At 40.7% G+C, this 21,970-nt stretch overlaps 1 protein-coding gene across 1 annotated transcript; it reads right to left on the reverse strand.

The window, feature by feature from the left end:
* Positions 1 to 37: 37 nt before the first annotated feature.
* Positions 38 to 19,270, reverse strand: TXK (TXK tyrosine kinase). The gene is made up of 15 exons (XM_040595123.1): positions 19,152 to 19,270; positions 18,831 to 18,924; positions 17,815 to 18,020; positions 16,692 to 16,757; positions 15,942 to 15,996; positions 15,048 to 15,127; positions 13,548 to 13,675; positions 12,263 to 12,337; positions 11,118 to 11,289; positions 10,186 to 10,402; positions 9,160 to 9,224; positions 6,972 to 7,090; positions 6,352 to 6,509; positions 4,921 to 5,022; positions 38 to 4,599 (listed from the first exon to the last, which is right to left on the reverse strand). The coding sequence occupies exons 1-14, from the start codon at positions 19,220 to 19,222 to the stop codon at positions 4,954 to 4,956; spliced, it is 1,575 nt and encodes a 524-aa protein (XP_040451057.1). The 5' UTR covers positions 19,223 to 19,270; the 3' UTR covers positions 38 to 4,599; positions 4,921 to 4,953.
* Between the last annotated feature and the right edge of the window lie 2,700 nt (positions 19,271 to 21,970).

Below are 21,970 nucleotides of genomic sequence, written 5' to 3' on the forward strand. Positions count from 1 at the left end.
ATTAATTTGGAATAACTTTAAATTTTAGTGAAATTATGCTAATATTGCTCTTGTAATAAATTATTCCTGGATTATGTACTAAATGATCTGGTTTTTAAAGAAAGGATAAAAAGGAGTGTAATTCATATTTCTGGTAAGTATTTAAACACTATCTATCTGATGGATCCAAAGAGAATAATCCCGATTTTAGCAGCTGGTCCTAGGTACACGTAAGTGGATCCTAGATGAGGAAGGTCTGACTAATGTCCCTGCAGTTCATGTGCATCTGACCTGATCACGGCCTCCTTTTAGTAGCTTTGACTTTTACTAGTTTTTCTGAGAGGAAAGCAAATTTCCTACTCCCTGAGAAAAACCAAGTGTGAAAGTACTATATATTCACCTTGAGCTAAAAGGTCTGAAATGTTATGATGTAACTGGAGAGAAGAGTATGGGGAGATCTGGATGTTTTAACTTCTTCTACAGAATTACCCAGTTTTTTCTAGATTTGTTCTGTACAAAGCATCAGCAAGGAAAATTTAATGCTGATGCTTAGTGGTCAAAAGACAGGGATTTTGAGGGACAAAAATAAAGGGTAAGTGAAAATGCCTTTCCATCTAAACTAGGGAAGAGAAGCCAAAGCTGATGTGTTAGGGATCTCTTTCTCATGGCCAGTCTTGATGGAGAGTATTTCAGTGAGTTGTCAGGTTTTCCAGGCAGTGAAATTAACAAAAGACCAAAGGAGAAATGTAAAATAATCCAAGGAACTGATGAGGCTGGCAGAATACAGGCACAACACGGGCGTATTGACCCTGTAGAGTCAACGTTGTGGAAGCAGGGTAAGAAAAACATTTGCAGACCCACTAATGGCTGAGACAAACTAGTCACAAGTAACCTACTCTCGTTATAATGTAATTATAATAGTAAAAGTAACTCCCCTTGAAGCAGAAACTTTGAAAAGGTACACACACACACACACACAACCTCTGGAGCATGCGTACTGTATATAATATTTTTAAATGAGTTATAGCCAATCATGTTGTATAGCAATTTGCCGTTTGTTCAACTGTATATAAATCTCCTAAAACCAGGAGAAGGAGCGTTAAGTTTGGATTTACCACCTAGCACCCATCTGTGCAGACATGAAATAAACATCTCAGCTGTGGGTTCATCAGCTTTTGCACACCAGGTGATGAACCCTGATTTGGGGACAACAAAATGAATAATATTATCTAAAGTAATTTGAAGTGTTTTGGAAAGTAGGGCACATGGTTAAGAACTAGAACACAGAAAACCTCAGAGCCAATACGTTGCTAACCAAATTATGGCTTTTACATGCTGATACAAAACAAATCTTGGCAACTAGTCATTACTACCATACCTCAGGACAAATTAACGAGCAATTAAATTCATTACATAGCTACACTGACTAAATGTAGGTAGGTCAAGAAGGCTTGGATAGGTTAAATAATCTGCAAGGAGACTGGAAGGAAATACACAGGTATTAGTCTCTATAGAAACCTGTTCTACCATCTTCCTTTACCTGCCTTCCCAGCCACACCTAGAACAGCCACGCTATAAAGAATTTCCATCCCAGAGTACAGATTCAAAACTTCAGCCTCTTTACTCATCACGATGGCGTCCTGGAGCTACATGGGGAATTTCATACTTCTAGCAAATGCCATTCACTTGCTGTTTAAATTCCAGCAAAACAGAATTGGCACTGTATTAGAAAATACTACCTGAAAGAAGGTTGTAGCGAGGTGGGTGTTGGTGTCTTTTCCCAGGTGACAAGCGATAGGATGAGAGGAAACAGCCTCAAGTGGTGCCAGGGAGGTTTAGGCTGGATATTAGGAAAAATTTCTTCACCAAAAGGATTGTCAAGCATTGGAGCAGGCTGCCCAGGGAAGCAGCTGAGTCATCATCCCTGGGCGGGGGGTATTTAAAAATACTTAGGGACACGGTTTAGTGGTGGACTTGTCAGCTGACAGTTGGACTTGGTGATCTTAAAGGTCTTTTCCAACCTAAATGATCCCTTGATTCTTTTAGCAGAGTGGGTTTCCTGTAGCTCACTTCTTTCTGACAGGTTTTAAAGTGGTTCACAACGGGATGGGCATGCTGAGTGGGAGCCAGGCTGGTGCTGTGTGCATGGCGCTGGTGATGTGCACTTGTGCGTCTGCAGGGTCACCCTGTTCACAGGGCAGGGGGGAAGCTGGGCTGAAAACCAAATGGTACTGCAGGTACACGTCACCACACCTGCACACGAGTAGCTGATTGCATTACTCATCAGAAGTACTTTTAACAAGGGAAGCCACTTCACTTTCTGAAGATACATTCCAGTTTGTCAGCAGTGTGGCTCTTTTATAGAACGTAGATACAGCCTAAGCAGCACAGCTGGTGCGCAGAAGCTGGGAATTCTGCCTTTTTTCCTCCCATCCATAGTACTGACCTGCTACAAGTTTTCTGCTGTTTGATCAGGGAACACCAGCTGAGTTCTTCATCAGGAAACATCAGCGCTCAGAGAGCCTTTGACCAGACGTGCCCTGTGTGGGGGTGTTATGTCGCTTCCTAAGCTTTATGGCTCTTCCAGGTCTCTCTTTCATCACACAGAAGTTTTAAAAAAACAGCTAACAGCCATCTGTCTGGCCACATGTGCTCCATTATGGTCAGTGACATGGGTGGCATGCACTGTTCACCCATACAAACACTTCCATTTTTGCCTGTTTCAGTACAGTCAAGAGTCTGATTGGAGCTTAGAGGCACCACGAGGACTAAGGTGGCCTGTAGTTTTCATGTATGGGTGTAGCTGCTCAGGTAAGTACACACACTGTAGATACCTGGCCTTTGTCCTGTCGACCTTTCTTGTTGCTGATTAAGCACTAGTTTCACTGACTGAAGTATGTTGTAGCGCTTTTTCACTTATTTGCTGTCAGCCTGATGATAGCAACTGTTAAATTTATCTGTGTCAGAGTGTTAGTAACAGCCTACTCATAATTTTCCCAAAGCAGCCTACAGAAAGACCATATTGAGAAGCTGAAGCCTGGTAGGCAAGCGTTCCTGGCTCTGCGTATTAGACCAACATGTTTCAAGGATGGCTGCGTGTTCACCATGGGACAACTCAGTGAAACAGGCATGAGCAGGATACTTTGGTTACATAAAACTAATGGAGCTGGTTTTTACTGTATGGTACCATCGTGTATTACATATTAACTTGCAGAAATAAATGTGGCAAAACCAGTTTTACAAAAGCTTTTAAAAAAGATGCCTCATACGTTATTCAAAGCCCCCACGTACTTTTATATTGTAGAGACAGTTTGAATTTCACATTTGTAGCACATCATCTGCTGAAAAGCCTTGTAATTCTGTGGGCTGGGCATAAATTGTGGTGAGCTCGATGTGTGTATTGTGTTATATAGATCTGTATTTAATCATAGGTCTGATAAGGAACTGAATGTTCATAAATAAGTCAATTATAGAAGTAAACAGTGACATCAGTTGATAGCAATTCTTCTAGCAGATCATATGAAACAACAGGGATATCCTGCTTCACTTGAAGCAGAAATACCTTAGAAGTGTGTTTGAAGGTATTCCCAAATGTTCAAAAAATAGGACTAACAACTTCCTTTCCCAAGGGATGATAGCTATCAAAATACTATTGCAGTAAAGATGAATGATTAATGCCAGGACTGGATTTGACCAAGAGATGCCATCATATTCTGGAAATTCAAAACTTGGGATGTTTTGTATATTCCATTTTATTGCTACAGTAATTTTTTATATTTGGAAATAAAAAAATTAAATTGTGTGTAACTCAATAATTCTTTAGCTAATGTGTTTTACATATTTTGTCTACAAAGTGCTATAAAACTAAATATTGTGATGTATTTACCTATATATAATTCACAATGCAATCACATATGTAATGACTACTTTATATTAAAAAATCAAGAACTTCATCCGCCTTTTCTTCTCTATAACGTATTTGTATTGACCACAATTAAGATTTAAAAGTTAAAGTGAATAATAAGGTAAGAAGTAGGGTTATAGACATTGTTCATGTCAGGTATCACAGGATCAATCTGAGCTAAACTAATGCAAAACGCTTCATTTTACTGTTGGGTTCCAGCTTTAACTTGCCCGTTAACTTGCAAAGGGAGGACTAAGGCAAGCACGGGCATTTGAGTAGGCAGCAGCAGGTGAGAAATGGGAGACAATACTGGAAAACTGTGGGAGACATTTAGAAAAAATAATCCTTACTCTTTGTTTATACAGAATTGGTAGAGAAGACGCCTTGACCTGCGATGCAGGTTTAAAATGCTTCAGGGATGCTCAGTCTTTCCAGCTGCTCTGACGTGAACTGGGAGCTGCTAAATGCTAACTGCTGCCTTTGCTCCCTTTGCCTGCCTTTATCCACAGCAGTAGGTACAGGCACACACGTGGGCGCTGCTCCGGCAGTCGGTCACTTAGCTTGCTGCCCCTTCTGGAACTCTGCTCCATTTCTTCAGTGTCGGATGCTTTGCACTGCAAAAGGGCTTGCCTTTAAACATGATCTAGCTAGATCTTAATCAGAGGTTCTTCCATCATGTTTTCTGCTGCCAATCAGTATTCCCCAGTGCATAAGTCCTATTAAGTACCAAATAAATAATACTGTTACAGGGATTAGTGTTAGCTCTGAGCAAAATAATAAATAAAAAGGCCTATAAGGTGAGTAAGCTTTGTTACTTCTTTCCAGACAGGATATTTTTTGCTCTAATCATGAAAACAAAGCCTTGACAGTCCTGAACCAATCTCCCAAGTTATCTTTCTCAAATGAGTAAAAATTAGCTGAGCCCGAACAGCTGCTTCTATATGGAGGGTGCTGGTACTGCAAGTTAAGTATAGAGACTGCTGCAAAAGGCTGAGGTTTTCTGTACCAGCTACATTATTGACATGCTTAATGCTAACCTTTCAGTAAATATATTGGTGTAAATTCTCTTGTTATCCCATCTCTGTTATATCTGTGAGAGTCTCTATTAACTCTGCAAAAGCAGGACGTCCTTCAGGTTTCTGAAAAGAAAAGCAGAGGATAAATTTATGTTAGCAGATAGGTAAATTATAGTACCTGACTTCAGAAGATGGTTATAAGTACATATGAGCTACCACTTAAAAATTACATTTTATTTTATTAATACAGAAGAAAATATCAAGTTTATAATTTGAGGGAAAAAAATAATCTCTTCTTCATGACACCAGCAGCATGAACACAGCCGTTTTTCCAAGAGTTCTGGAAATGTCTTTATTTTAATTCTGGACCAGAATTCCTATAGGATTTCTCCCCTGCAACAGGTCACTGGAAAGCCCTACTTCTCAGGAAATCATGATACTCTGGAATGTTTCCTGGGTTGCTGAAAAAGGATCTTCCCTGCTGTATCATTTGATGTAGTACAGCTCAGTAAGGAGCCAACTTCTAGCTGATGGCAGACAGAAGACAAAACTTCTTCCCCATCTGCTGGCTGGCATCCTGATGGATGTTTGCAGTAAGCAAGCAAGCTAGATGTAGTTGAGATTTCAGTCTCTTAAGCTTTTTTTACTCAGGATCTAAAAATTTCATATGGGGTTAAAAGATTGGCAAGAAAGGAGAAGCAGGATAAAGGAGACAATGGAAGCATCAAGGTTTCCCAGCTACCCGCAGTGTAGGCCTGGCTACTTACATGAAAGCATTGCATGCAAGCTTCTTCTGAAACTACCTTTTATTTAAAATTAAAGATTTGTTTCCTGTAGACACCAGAGAAGGAGGGACCTGAAGGGGTTAGTCAGATGGAGAAGTTGATGAAAACAACGTTTTGCTATCAATATAGAAAGAAATAGGTACTGGAGAGATGGAGAAAGAGCATCAAGTGCTAAATCAGAGCGGCAAGTGTGAAGGGGGTGCAGCCTAGGAGCTGCAGTGATGTACAGAGGTAACTGATGTACACTTGAAGAATGGGGTTTAAAATCCACGTCTAGTGGGCATATCCACTTTGTATGTGCATGTGTTAAGGTTATCATTCGGAGCAGAGCTAGAGAAAGCCACGCATGACAGAGGTGTCAAAAAGGTATTTGATACAGTAGAGAAGCGAGACAATAGTGGCATATTCAAAATCAAGGATGCTCTAGACCTTGTCCAATATAGATGATGTGCTTTATATTTATTAGATGCAACAGTTGAAAGAAACAGAGGTGTAAACGTAGGCGTGATTTGTGAAAAGCACAGTGAGAGATACTGAGGATGCCACAGGTGTGAAATAAGGATTTAATGCCTCAGTTTTTTAAGATTGCTTTTAGATCCACAAATTAATAATTTAGATCTACAAATTAATAATAAAGTAATATCACAGGAAAAAAGAGGCAACAAACCTCATGCCAGCAGCTGTACATGACTTTGTACACAGTATGTGATGCCAAATGTGGTCGATAAAGTCGGTTACCCTGAGAAATCTCACGGACAACTTCAGAATTTGACTTACTTTCAAAAGGCATTTTGCCTTCTGTGAAAACTTCCCACATCAGTACACCTAGAAGTGAACCAAAATATTTAGGACAAAACAAAAACCCCAAACCCACAAGCTGTTTAACAACATTAGAGGAACAAAAACCACTCTTGTTTTTTTGCGTACTGAAAAATGCATGAAAACATGGGCAACCTGAGCTGAACGAAGAGAGCCAACCGCAAACATTTTCAGCTAATATATTTCTGCTCTCTTTTAAGTCAGCTAAAGTAGTGGTCCATGAAACTGAGATGAATGTGTATTTGGCTAATGGGAGCTTACCAAGAACTCACATTTCAGTCAAAATCTAATTTTTAGGCACGGAGTCTTTCTACTGAAAACCACACTTGTCCAATGTAGGCAAGATTTGAAAGATGGGAAAGACTAAAGTTTAAGGTAGGTAGCGTGAGTAAAAAGTTACACTTTCTTAAATTACATCTGTCATTTTGGGAAAGCGTGGTATGTTACACATTCACCTAATCAGCTTACCAAATGACCAGACATCTGATTTGCTGCTATATTTTTTGAAATGAAAGACTTCAGGAGGTGACCATTTGACTGGAAATTTGGCACCTGAAGAGCTGATATATTCATCATCGATGACATACCTAAATAAGAACAGGAAACAGCATGTATTTGAATGATACTTAAAGGGCAAGCAGTTCCAGTGACATTTCCACAGATGGTTTATAATGCCATAAAAATACAGTGTTAGTCTAGAAACACGAAAACAGTATAACTAATTTAGTATAAAATACACACAGATACCCACTTAAAGAGATTTCTCTTCAAATTAATGATTTGAACTGTTCACAGGAAGTGTGTCGGAATAAAATATTTTACTACCATCCAAGGCTGACAAGATGGTTGTTATTGTTGTCTTCTGGGTATATACTGATAGGGCACACTCCTTCACTATGGGCAGGAAAACCAGCAGCAATAAATAAATATTGTCTCTTTTTAAAAGAGTGTACCTTTTCAGCCACCTGTTGTACCTGAACGCTACTGGTAGGGGGGCTACATTCCATAGGGGGGCCGCCCAACTTCACAGATGTAATATCCAGCACATTGTTAGAGAAGCAACACAGAAAGAAACGGTCATCACATACAAGGCAATAGCTCTTGCAGGTGCACTGGAAAAGTCATTTTCTTTGCCCAAGCTTGTCAGAGCTGACCTCCCAGATGAGATGAAATTGTGTGCCCAATGCAGGCAGTTATAGGACAACATTTTAAAAGGCTACTAGGCTGACCGCCACGTACATACAAGCTGTGTGCACATTTTCCTAGTATTACTGTTCCTGAGCAATGACAGCTGTGCACTACGCAACATCTGTCCTCACAGAAGGCATAATGCATTAGCATCTTTTAAAGGACGTCACATTAAGAGAAATCGTGTCTCCCTTTCTTATTTTGGTGCAGGCACAGTAAGATGAGAGGTTATTGGATAAGAACCATCTGAAATAACAGTACAAAATAACCAAGAGAGGCAGGTGAGTGAGTTCTGAGTAACTAGATTGCGTTCCCGTCACCGCTCCATAGCCTCCCTGGGAAAGTGAGTGCCTGTCCTAGAGCCAAGACACCGGCCTCCACTTTTTGGCAACAGTGAGCCATTCAGGTCCATCATTCTCAAACCAGACCCTGACAGCCTCTTGGTCTCTTACTGTGTTTTCTGGTGCATTTGGGTGCATCCAGACCCCTGATACTGACCTTACTCTTCTAGGGAGCAGTGCAACCAGTGGGCACTTCCAGAGCATAGGACAGCCTTTTGAAAAACAAGTATTTAGTTATGAACTGCTAGGGTGTTGTAATCCTTAGGTTAGAAGCAGGAGGCAAAACCAAAGGCAAAGGTAAGCAGCATGGCTGTGCTGATCTAAGGACTCACAGACGCAAGGTGAATGTTACCACCACCTCCTGCTCAGAGCCATGCAGGTCATCTGCCTCCAACGCGAGCCAATTCAGTTTACTCATCCAGGAGAAAAAACAGCCAGTAAAACACAGCAGTGGAGAGCTTTGTGCTGGGCTTGCAAGTGGAGGGAAGGAAGGAAGGAAGGATTGAGACAGCCCTGCTGGGGATGTTATAGCTGAGCATACCGAACCAGGAGGCAGACCCTTTGGGGGAAGCCTGCGAGGGCAGAGAGTTCTCTGTCCTGTGCTTGTCAGAGTTCATCGTGTCCTCTTTCCCCATTCTGGCTGGTCCTCTCATGAAGCAGAAAAACCACTTCCCTGCTAGAGCGGCTGCACACCACGCTTCCTGCCCACCCACCATGGCACGCTCCCCGCCTCACCGCCTCAGCCCCTGCCACCTCGAAAGGTCAGCACCCACGGCCACATCTGTCCCCAGGCACCTTCCAACCACCCCACTGCTCAGAAAAGTTGGGAAACTTGTTTCGTCAACCTTCTGGCAGCCCTGGGCACCCTGGGTATTTCTTGGTCCACAGACACTTCTGAAAGTTTACGTGAGGCTTTGTTTACCTGTCTTCCACTCACCAATAGCAAGAAGAGGACATGGCATCCATTTCATGGTACAACTACTAAACAATGTTAGTTTTCATCAGAATTCAAAAAGTGACCTCAGTGGGATTCCCCAAACCAGCAAAGCAAGCAAGGAGGTTAGCTCGAGGTCGTGCTGCAGCTGGCAGAGTAGGTACTCACAAAACCGGCATCAGTGGCCTCGTACCTTGCCATGCCAAAGTCGGATACTTTAACGATGTGCTCTGCATTGACTAAACAGTTTCTTGCAGCCTGGAGAAAATGAAACATATCTGAAGTCTGTGCTAAAACTTTTAAGAAAAATGCAACAGCTGGTTATTTTTGTTTCAGCTCATACTGTTTATATTCTAAAAGGAGATGAGTGTCTTGCTCAAAAATGTAAGTGAATTTCTGGCTCTGAGTCAGTGAACATATTTCACTATTGTGTAGTCACACATACATAGCATGTATCAGCCTAAATGCTTGTAGTATGAGTTGCAATATTTTTACATATTCCTGCATGATGAAAGAAATTTTAGGCTGCAGAGTCTAGTTATCCAGGCAGATATTTTCCTAAACACTAGCATTAGGACACTCAATGTGAATTTCCAAAAATGTTTGGTGACTTTTGCATTACAGCAATCAGGAACTTCTTGGAAATTTTCAAGAGGGTACATTTCTTCAGGCAGCTAGGGAGGAGATCAGGAAGATTTCCTCTCTGCATCCAAATATGACCATTGAAAAAAAAGCAGAGAGTAAGGAAACGAGCCTCTCTCCTATGGTACCTTGTCTATGAGGGGTAGGGCAGAAAAGCCACTCATATATCCCAGAATCAAGATAAGGCAATAGGGACAGAAGAATGTAGATCGAAAAAAATTGTTAAAAAAAAAATCCTCATTGTTGTTGACCTTTTGTATTGCTGTGGCTTTGGCTGTGTTGTCATCACTGCGTAATACTCTTGTACTGGGATGTCCTAACCCCAGCCTGCTGCATGCTACTATCTCAGTTCAAGTGGTGTTTCCAGCTGGAAAAACTTCTCTCAAGTAGTTTTTCCAGCTGTCCATGAACAAAAGAACAGATTAAAATTTTGTTTCACAGCCGGGAAAACATTGTTGGCTTATTAGATCCTGCAGGGCTGAAGTCTTACAGGACACATTAGCATCCCATAAAATGCAGTGACATATTCTATACTGCCAATATTTGTCAAGAACCTCAGAAAACCTACTATACTTACTAAATCACGGTGAATAAAGCCATTTCTTTCCAGGTATTCCATCCCTTCGCACACATCCTGGCACACGCTCAGCAGCATGTCTCTGCCAAGTTTCCCTCGCCGTTGCCGAAGGTAATTGAGCAGGCAGCCGTTCTCCATGAATTCAGTAACAACGTAGAGAGGCCTGTGACGTGTGCACACCCCATAAAGCTGGACCAGCTTTGGGTGGGAGAGTTTCCTGTTTAAAACAGCATTTGAGACAGGCCAGCAGTTGCCTGCAGCAGGTAACTAGACCTTTGAGTCTCACGATGGCTTTGAAAAATACTTTCAGTATTTGATGAACAGTATTCAGTTCAACTGGCTGCAGAGCTGCCCCACTATCGAACACATTTCTGCCTACAGTTTCCTCCAAAAAGTTCAGTCTTTGAATTTTTAACTGTTCATCAGTTATGTAAATGCAGTGGATGTGAAGCTTGATCTGGATGATGTGAAATGGAAAGGTCTAGTTATGCCTGGCTTTCAGGCAGGGGGCACGACCCTGCAAGGGTTCTTCTGTCCTGCTCTGGCCTGGATACTTCCCTAATTTGCAAAATTAGCAGAAATGGTAATATAGTTTCTCAAAAGCTTTAGTTAGGTATGAGCCTTGCCAGTGCTCCTAGAGGCACTGAATTATGCATGAGAGAATGGTTGTAGGAGCACATTTATTTATCAGCACATTTACTCCCCATTGAGCTCCACAGCACAAAGCAGCGCGTGCTCTCAAGGAAGTCTGGCAATGGGCACAGCGAGCATCTGTGTCAGTCTGATTCAGACCTTTACATCAGCCTTTCTGTCCTGCACATCCACCTATTCCTATCAAACTGCTTTGTCTGTTTGTTTTAAATGGAATCAGGTTATATTTATTTCTTTGTCATCTCAATGTCAATGCCAGATTTAATAGCTTTTGTACTTACATCATCACTTTGGCCTCTTCGATGAAATCATCTTCAGACATTGCATCTTCATTGATTGTTTTGATGGCAACCTTGATGGTTGCTTTCCATTTACCAAGCTGAACTACTCCAAACTGCCCACGCCCGAGTTCTTTCATGAACGTCAGTTCAGATGGATTTAATTCCCACTCCTCTATAAAAGCAACCCAATATGTTACAATAGTCAGATCAGCTTTCCTGAACCATGCTTCAGGAAACATGCCTTGCTATTTGCAGTTAATGCATGCAACAAAGCATCACAATTGTTCATCAGCTGTAGCAAGAGTTTTAAATATTTGAAAATTTCCACACGCTCCTGTACGTTTAGATGTGAATGTTGTTTTACAGCTTGTAAAACGTTATTAGTGTTTAAATTGCTTAATGTAGGAATATCTGAAGCTTGAAGATAAGGCAACTGTTTAACTTTGATTACATATGAGAACTTTTTTGGCATTATCACATATTATGATTTTGACTCTGAACCAGTTCTGGATAGATAGTATACTGCAGAAATAATTACTGGCTGCCTCTATTGTGGTAACTACAACAGTCCTACCCTTCAGAAATATTAAGCCTTGAGATTCATGGGAACATGAAAGATACTAAGTTTTGGAGGTTCCTATTATCAGCCAGATGGTATGAAATTCCTGATCTACATACACAAAACTGACATTTATTTCTTGTTTTCTATAATACTATATAAGATTTCATTCTTATTTCTAAAACTTGCAGAACTGACAAAGAAAGTCTTCATTCATTTCATTTCATTCATAACATTCATTTCAATTTCCTAAGCATTTAAATAAATCAAATAGCCACTGACAAGCTACTAAATGTATATTTGAGTCCTAGGCCTGCTTAGAAAAGTCCAGATAGCTCTGAAATGCACTGGTGGTTGTAACAGAAGCACAAGAGCTGCTGAACGGAAAGACTTGAGTCAGGTGTCTCATTTGGTACTGACACCTTACAAGGAAATGAGTGTCTGTTTTTGGTGAATGTGTGGCTGCTTATGTGTTTCTTATTAACAGGAAATTTCACAGATAGAATTCATTAGCTGGGTGAATATGACCTAAATTCTTGCCTAGGTAGATACCTAAATCTCCACCAAAAGAAGATTAAAAATTTACCATAACTCAATCCTGCTGTTGCTGGTGAAGAACATCCAGCTGACCCAACTGGATGTCGGAGACGAGTGATAAGACCTGTAGGGGACAAAGGAACAATTTTCTGTTGACCAATTACTCCATTTTAAAGTATGCTGTATCGTACCTCTTCTCAAACAAAAATATTTGGAATCTGATGTACAATTCTTATTTCTTCAGGTTACTTTTGCCTACAGCTTGTTGGGATAAAACACTACACTGAGAAGAAATGGATGGAGGAAGACTATTCGCTATAGCCCTGACTACAAAAGTATCTATACTTTCATACAAACAAAAGTGATACTCTTGCTTATTTGTATTATGTTAGTGGTCTTAAATGAGTGAGTACTACAATACTATATCAGCCACCTAAGTGGTCTCTGCCAGCATGATTTCTTAGGATTGTTTCACATTGCAAGAAACATTTTTGTGTCTGTCATACGTTTTCTTTGAATTAAAGAGCCAACAGTACCAATGGGTACAGCCCTCACCAAGGACTCCCTGCATCCATTCATTATTCCCACTGTTACTTTCAGATCCTTTTCTGCTTCATGTGTTTCCTACAATCCTCCTCCCTCCAGCAAAAGGCTCTGTCTATTCCCATATCTTCCCTCCTCCCTAGTGCAAGGAGTCTTTGTGTGTTTTCGCACCTTCACTCATTCAGGGTAAAAACATTTTGTATTGTATTAAAATGATGGGCAGAACCAAGGCGAAGGGTATTTTTTAATGCTAAAAATTATGAAAGGCTGCCATCAGCCAACAATTAGAGGTAGCTAATGCTGGTAGGCTGCAAACCAGTGTTAGAGAGTCCTTGTGCTCCCTAATTCTGATTTTGATTGTTTTGGGGATGAGCTAAATTGTCAAAATCGGTAGAATGCTGCCTGCTAATGCACAGCGTAGCTCCTGCTTTCATTAAATTGCATGCATGCAAGATAAGGAAAGAATGACAATCAAAATTCATACAAGTCCATTCAGTTAAATATGAACCAAGAGAATACAGAACAGGTAAATACATTGGGCTTCTAGCTTTGTAAAATTCATTTAATACGTATAGATGAGTATGGTAGTTTCACTTCCCCCATGGTATATGCACACTACAGCTATGATTTTGGCAGAAAGGATAATGGCACATTTAAAGTCATTAGCAACAGAAAAAAGTGTGTCTGTTTTTATAAGGAAAGTATTAGAGGAAGAGTGATTTCCAGTCATTCAAAGTCCTGAGGAGCATCAGCTCATCAGCTGTAAAACCTTATCAGCTTGCATGCATTACCTGCAGCATTGTGTTGATGATACTCGATGAGTTCAGGAACAGATGAAAAGAGATATTTTTCTGCTACATAATATTGTCCCAAGTCGTTTTTCTTAATGTGATAATGTCGAATATCTCCATTATGACTTCTGAAATCAACAAAGGATTATAATTTTCAGTGAAAATACTTTATACTATAAATCTGATTAAATTTCACTTGGAAAGAAAACTTGGGGTACAATTCCAAACTGTGTGTGGCTGCGATACTGGGTGTGTGTGTGTGTGTGTGTATGTAGAAAAAAAAAAGACTCCTCAAATGGATCTGTCTCACAGCTTTGGGAGATACTGCACAAAGTTTTTTATTGCACAAGTCTTTACCCCTGTATTGTTGCATCTGTAAGAAACAGCTGTAGAGTTTAACAGATGTTCCTCCTAATTAGCACTTATTTGAATCTAAGCTTTTAAAATTAAAATGCTCTTCATTACCTGAGTACCCCCAAAAAAGTGAAAACCATATTCATACAGAGTCTGAATATTAAAGTTTATGTTCTGGTTCTCCAAAAGCTCATTGGAGCTTTTCTAACACATTGGCTTTTCTGTATTTGTCCACATTATCTGTCTTCCTTTCTGTATAATTTGCTGCCCATCTACCCTGTGAGACTCAAAGTGAAGCAGTTAAGCTTGCATGTCAGGCTGGAGGTGGCTGCTGGGGGTTGGTACCCTACAGCAGCTGTGAGCCTGTGCCCAGCGGAGGGTGGTGGGGAGGGCTTGCCGTGTATTTCCAAGGAGAGGAGGGAGGGAGGGAGGCAGAGGGTGATGGTAGCAGCAGTACCTTCACCTGGCTCCTTTCCCCTCTGGCTTGCTCTAAGAGGGAGAGAAGAAAAGCAGATACTGCTGATGCAGGAGGATGGAGGGGGGCTGATGGGGGGGGCGTAAGGCAGCTTGAGATGGGGTAGCTCAGTGCTGTAGGTGATTGCTCTTGATGTGGGGGAAAAGCAAGTCCTATGGCAGTGCTCCGGCAAAAGAAGTAGGACTGTACAGCGAGGAGGTGAGGTGATTTCAGAAGAAAAACAGAAGTCTGCGGACAGCAGAGTCTGGGATGAATTTACAGTGCACAGAGCCTGCGGAGAAGGGACACAGCTGGGTGTGGCAGCCGAAGGCTACAGCAGCATGGTGTGGGAGCCATGGCACTTCATATAGAAAGAGAGGCAAGAAGATGTGAATGTATGGTCTGATTGCCTGCATTACATGGGTGGAACGTACAACTTTCACAGCAGACTATTGGAAGATTTCAATTTGTGCAGTTAATCTTGTCTTGGCAGGACATTTGCGCTGTGACTCCCAGACGCCTGCCCACCATCACCTTTCCTGCGCACAAGGTGTAACTCTGCACGAACTGCACCCCAGTGGTTCCCTGCTCTTGCTCACTGCATGTCCAACTCACCCACCTATTCTGAGGAGTCTGGGGGAAGCTATTCCATCACCTCTTGATTCAAACCCTTACCATTCAGAGCAACTCACCCTTTAGCCTGCGAATACATGGACAGCGTAAGAAGTCCCTGTTGGCTGGAATCTCTGACAACAAATGCACCTTCTTTGCACTGAAAAGATATCCAAGTAGAGTTATCTTCTGCTTTTGAGTCTAAATAATCCTCCCTTGAGACAGGACTTGCAGCTGATTACCAAATTCTGTGGAATACCTAGGACTATTTGGGAGGATGAAGGAGTGGAGAATGGGAGTTGATAGCCAGGTACATAGCAGAGCAAAATTAACCAAGGGAAAGAAAATATTAAGTGCCAGGCATTTTTTTGGAGTTACATAAGTTAGGTGAATTATATTCTTCAGCGTGAAGTAGTGAAAATATTTTGATTTATTAAAAAATCAAATGGTACAAATCATTAGGAAAAAGTACTGTAAAACAGCTCTGTCTGAGATGCTCTTCTCTGGTCTGTTGTGTCCAAGCCCTGTGTAGGTCCTTGAGCAAAGACCTAATAAGTTTAACTGAGTTAGATGCTTTGGTAACTGACAGGGGATAGAAAGCAATATGGATTGTTTGCTCTATACGTAAGGAAGACACAGAGGTTTCGTTAAGCTCTGCTACCCTTGCTAATTCACTTACTACATGAGTTTCAGACTTCAAGATTCCATACAAGAGACCAGCACAGTAAACCACACGTAATTCAATTTATCTAATACGGAAAATCTACATAGATTTGCTGGGGCTACAACTTAAAACTCTGTGAAGTGTGGATAGTCGGCACTGTATGCTTACCCCAGAAAACATTTTTATTTTAAAGTGCTTTCTCTCTTCCTGCATACCAAACAGATTTGGATTTTGACTGTGGTAATGCTCTTGATGCCTCTACTGATAGATCTTTCTAGATACCCTTAGCTCTATGTGTAAGCTGAGTTACCTTCTGGCGCAAGAGAAGTTCTGCCTGGCTTCTGTTCACATTTTTGCAGTACCACCTGCAACAAGGAGATAACCTATCCTTTAATTTCAGCCAGTAAAAACTAATGCTTGCTCTGTTTCACAGAAGTAATCCATCTTAACAGTTGCATATTACCAGTCCAAAAACCTGAATAAAACTATTGTTGTATATAAGCATATCTTAATTTGGAATTAATTTATTAGACCATTGCAAGTATGACATTCACTGTGATTAAATATGACCTCAGACAAAAGAAAGCCCAGGAAACAATTACACCAAACTGCAATCAAATTTATAGTCCCAGACGCTGTTTCAAGCCTATCTTCTCTAGAATTTTGCAGAATTTTGCTCTTCTCTCCGGTAAATCAAGTTGAAGTAATTGGAATTAGCTTCTAGTAATTAATTACCTGTTCACAGCAGGGAGAGATCAGAATATAGAAACATTATGTAGTAAGCCTACAGAAATAGGAAGCATCTGGATTCTGGCATGATTTATGCAAATGAATGTTGTTGAAGTGCTCAGTGTTTGTAACTTCACGTTACACTCTGAGCTAATAGTTCCAAATCAAAATGGTTAATTCATTCTAAGAGCAATGTTTTATAATAAAAAAAGAGAGCTTTTGATAAATATCTGTTCATGTCTAATAAAGATTGAAGGATCAAGCACTAAAACGTATTTCTGCAATGCATTTTTAGAAAAGAAAGCATAATTAAAATTTTCAGTGTACTTACTCGTAGTTTTCTAAATCACTTTTCTTGTTCTCAGTAACATAGTTGCTGGGTATTAGACCTTCATTCCTGAAACAACATGTTGGGGATAAAGTTATAGTATGATGTAAAATATTAATAGCATTGATACACCTCTCCCTTTTGTTGAATTTTAAAGGTTCCTTATGCTACAGGCTGTAACATCAGATACTGAATCCCAACATGGGAATTGAATAGAAATCTGAGTCCTTTCATCCCAGGCACAATCTTTCTGCCCCACAACTGTGGATGGCTACTGAAATGAAAAAGTTAGCTGAGATACTATTTATACAGTGCTGAAACCAGCACGTTAATGAAAATTTTCAAGTCAAATAAAAATAAAATTTAGAAAAAAAATTGTATTTCTTATGAATCAGAGGCCACCCTCTTAATTTCTGGCCTACAGAAGGCTTTTATATGAAGAAGAATAAAGTGCTTGCATGTATATACAAAATAATAATCAGTGTACTCTCACCACAAATATGAGTTGAGAAAAAGCATTTTAAAGTATTTAAAGGAGAAATCTGAATGAAAAGGAGACAGTTATTGTATAACAAAACCATTCCCAACATCAGAGTACAGGATACACTGAAGAAAATGCAAAGGAGAAAGGGGAACGACATGAAACAAACATAAACATGGAGAGGATCCTAACTGAAGTTATCTAGCTCTCTAAAATGTCCAGGAATTTTGGGTCAGGGATTTTCAGGCACATGTCTTCACAATCTCTATGGTCTTTATGAAGCATTTACACATATACAATGCATTGTAAAGCACTGAAATATGGAAAGCTGGATTTGCGCATGGCTCAGAGCCTGGTGATTCACATGGTCCTCAAACACCTTGATGTTGCTCAGGAAATTATTGAATCTAGGACTTGACTCTGAATTCCCAACAGATTCTAGATTCCCCACCCATTTCTGCGGTGCCAGACACTGCTGAAAGTCTGCCGGGCCAATCCATGTGCCTTGTACAAAAACATGCACATTTCAAACCTGACCCTAAATTGTCACACCTGTCTCATTCTAGCTGCCTGCTTTCACAGGGGTTGTTTTAGGGGTTTTTTGTTTCTTTATAGGGAAATTGAAAGATATGCCCCTGCTCTTACCCATGTTGGTCTCTTGCCTTCCACCAGTGGGGATCATACTGTTCAAGGATAATGTATTCTTCTGACTTCTTGAGTGGTAAATCCAAGGGTCCTCTAGCAAAAAAGTCATAGAGTGCAATAACTCTGGGTTTTTCTGTGTAGTCTTCCAAGGCCTCAGCAGGTAGAGAAGGTAACGGCTTGTCTTTTAACTGCAATTGCCTCTCACTCTAGTGGGGGAAAAGAAGTGTCTTTCATAGTTAGTCTTTTCTCCCCTACTATGGCTTGCTTAATTCCTCTGCTGTTATACCATTTCGGTAACTGAGGAGCTCATCATGGTCATTGCTTCCCCTTGTAAAGCACTATCACCTCATCACTTGTAAAACAGTGAGACTTATACTTGAGTAGTTTTGTGTAGAAGTCAAAATGACAATGGAAAACACAGTGTATAATAAAAAAGCCACCTACTTAATTGGGGTGACTTCTACATGGTATGAATACTGGGACGACTCCTCAGCTGGTGTAAAAGCAGAGCAGCATTGAAATTAGTGGAGTACAATGTCTGAAAACTCGGTCATTTGTCTGGAGAATTAACATGGAAGGTGCTGCAGATTTTCTTAGCAAATTGGCAGGAACATAATAATTTTCTTCTGCATCAGGTTAGGTTCTACCTTTGCATTTAGTTATACTTTGAAAACTCAGATGAATTTAGCTTAGATCTAGTAAAAGTGAGGTGGACGTTGCACATGCCAGCTGGACAAGGTGAGCTTGCAGCTGCCCAACAGGGCAGTCCCACCCTTCCCATCTCCATCATACAAACCCAAAACTGGGAGAAGGAACCACCTCATCCACAACAGCGAGTTTGGGAAACCTTGCTGTGACCTGGTATGAATATTTGGATACCTGCACTCTATCATTTTGATGCAACAAAGAACCTTACACACTCAAGAGTTAGTTACTCCTCTGCTTGTTCTGGTACTGAGCCGCTGTGTGACACACCACCTCAATTCTCTCTTTGCACCTGCCAAAATGTTACTTACCCTGCACTTCCAAGTAGATGCATCTGGTTGTGAGGCTGAGTACTGGTTCACCAGGCCAGTATCATGGTCCAGGTTCATTTTTGTTCCGGTTGCTCTGATTTTGAAAAACGTGAAGTATTTGTGTGAATACATATCTATAAATACTCACATTAAAACATTTGTATATATATATATGGCTGCCTTCATTGGGGATATGCAGGGTGGAGTGTCTTGAAACTTCTGTATAATTAGCAGTTCTACTGAAAAGGGAATTTGATAAGTCCTTTACGTGTCAATATTTTGATCATCCTAATCACTGAAAAGTTTAAGCATTTCACATACCTTTTTTGCACTGTGCAGCAGCAGCAGCAGCAGAAAACAGACTGGATGGTGTGATCTGTGGACAAGAACATTTTCCATATTTGCACTGTTCCAGTTTGTTTGTTCACAAAACTTACAGAATTCAGGACTACCATATGTGCTTAGCTCCATTATTAGCCCTGTCTTGCTGTGAGATAACTAGCAAATCATCAAGGCTGAATTTGCAGCCACCAGACAGCAGAGCTTTCCTGCAACCCTAACTATTTGTTGCCACTGTCTCCCTTACAATGCCTTAGCAATTATGAGGCCATGTAATGAGTTAATCAGCTCACTAAATCAGCAAAAATTAAAAAAAAAAAAGAAAAAAAAAAAAAGAGACCTTTGCAGCCAGATCAGTGCCGATCTGACTGATCACACCACCCCGTACAAGCTCTAACCAGTGCAATGAAGGGGATGAGAACATCATCAGGGACAGGAGGTAGAGAACGGTCCCCTTCAGTACTGAAACAATTTTAGATCATTCCAGCCAAATACAAACCCATACTTGCATGACAAGCTGCTTCTTATTGTGAGGTTTATTAAAGGAGACACACTACGTTCAGTTCTTTGAAATAGTATTGATTTTCCTGTTTCTGTTGCAGCCGTTAATATAACATATGCATTAACCCAGGCTTAAAGTACTAACAAGATGCGCTTTACACTTATGTGCCAAGTGGTTGATAATTCTGAGAAGAATTCATTGGATGCGTCATCACACACAGCGTACATTTAGAAAGAAATCAATCCAATATATCTTGTGTGAGTAGCAGAATATATTAAATATCTCAGAAGGCATTAAGAAGATTTGAACAACGTAAGGAAATTGTTGACATCCGCTCTGGTTCACTTCTACCCAGGCTGAGACCTATTTTGTCCAGTCTGTGTTCCCACGGCAGCTTGAGCCAAGCTGGGGCAGCTATGGTCCCAGCCCCTTTCCCTCTGCACTGTTGCTCATCTCATCTCCAACCAATCAAGATGGGATCCTAAATCAGCAGGGAATCACTCTCGGCTGGGTCGGCTCCCTGGGCTGTCTCACCATCATACATCACCAGTGGGCGGTGGGAGGGCAGCAGCACCGGGGGGATGGGTGCAGTCTCTTGGGAAGCATGAGAGCCAGGCATGCAGTGGCTGGGCTTCCCTCATAATCAGCTGCACTGACAGAAAACAAACTTTATACCCCACTCCAATGTCTGCCACATGGAAAAGAGGCCTCAAAAAGTTATTTGAAATGGGCTTCCTGAGGTCTCGGTATTCTGCTACTTTGTATTTCACATATTTATTTGTACTGTCCCACCAGACCCTTCCACTTTATTTGTTTTCCCCCTCATGGCGTTTTTGACTTGTTGGTCCTAACGTCCCAATCCAGCCTGGAATAAATATGATGTCCTTTCTGGTGTCCCGTGGGACTTTTTGCCAATGCCTGTGACCAGCGTTTCAGCCAAGTGTGCTGACAGTATGCATCCTAGCACTCAAAACATTAAGCAACCTTACTAGACAATGAAAATTAATTATTTTCTCTACAAAGGTACACAGTTTAGCAAATCTTGCACTAATAAGAGAAGGCAGAATGTCAGATGTCAGACCGGTAAGACCAAAACTAGCTCTTAGTTGGAAGAGGAAGAGGCCTGTCTCGTAAGTCTTTTAGACTATTTATCTTGAAAGTCATGGGGCAATTTCCCTTAGACTGTTGCATCCTGTGAATAACCTATCGTGTGGGAAGCTGGTGAGCCTACAGTAATCAGAAGACACTATCAACTGTCTGATAAAAGTTTCCACTGACGGCTATGCAAAACGCAGCAAATGCAAATACCCAAGCCAGCTGACACCAACAACTTTCTTTAAAGAAACCAGGCTAAAAAGATATGGGCAACGCAATTTATTTGCTGCATAATTTTCCAGTGTACAGTGAGCTGTCCCTCAGCTGTTTAAAAATGTGTTTCATAAGCAGTGAACACCACAGGTGAAGAAAAAAAGTTTAATTAATGTTTATGAAGCATTTAGTGATGTGCAAAAATGAATATGACATTTGAAAGCTTGTCTGTTTCTTCTGATTAAACTATCTAGTCTAATTATATATATTATTTCTCATTAGATATTCACTCTCCTTATAGAACGCTTACCAGAAATATTTAGAAGCAGCACTGCAGAGTTTGCGTAACGCTAGAATGATCTTCTAATAAGATTTTAAAGATTTGGCTGTTACCATGAAAGCAAGGGGTTCAAATCAATGTTATGGACATGTAATTCTGTCTTGCTTTTTTCTTTATGAGCCCAGGCATTTGAATTAATTTATAGCATAAGCTCAGGCATCCTTTTTGCCTTCAGTGAACTTCAGACTTGCTCTGTTAATGGATGCTTTTTGTGTTTGACACACCACCACCACCACCACCTTTTACTGTGTTAAAAGCAATTAGCAATAAATGAGTGTATGTGATGCTTTTAAAAATATCCCAATATTATATTGAATACGTTAATACAATATTAAATATTTAGTCTCTTGTCCTGTCCATAAAACCACAGAAAAGTATAGGTTAAAACTGTAATTATGATGCTTTCTGGGACACGTGCTTCATTTGGTGAGCTATTTTTCCAAGGGTAGAGTGTCTAACCTGTTAAGATCACAAAATATGACCAAGCTCTGCAGGCAGCAAGTTAAGGCTCAGATTAGACTGAGGCCATGGGTCAGATCAGTCCACGCTGAACTGAACTGCTGGCTCCAGAGGAGCAGCACAAACTTTGCACAGTTCTGCAAAGTTTGTGTCTCCTCATTGTCCTGGTTGGAGTATTTTAAGTGTCAAGCC

The sequence above is a fragment of the Falco naumanni genome, chromosome 1, assembly GCF_017639655.2.
Source record: "Falco naumanni isolate bFalNau1 chromosome 1, bFalNau1.pat, whole genome shotgun sequence".
NCBI lineage: Eukaryota > Metazoa > Chordata > Aves > Falconiformes > Falconidae > Falco > Falco naumanni.

Bases quoted from the DNA above. Each gene is read 5' to 3' on its own strand.
- TXK (XM_040595123.1), bottom strand. From the start codon at position 19,222: ATGTTCTTGTCCACAGATCACACCATCCAGTCTGTTTTCTGCTGCTGC. The intron at 7,091-9,159 runs GTACGAGGCCAC...GTTCTTATTTAG, and splicing joins TCCGACTTTGGCATGGCAAG to GTATGTCATCGATGATGAAT. The intron at 6,510-6,971 runs GTAAGCTGATTA...GTTCACTTCTAG, and splicing joins ATCAGATGTCTGGTCATTTG to GTGTACTGATGTGGGAAGTT.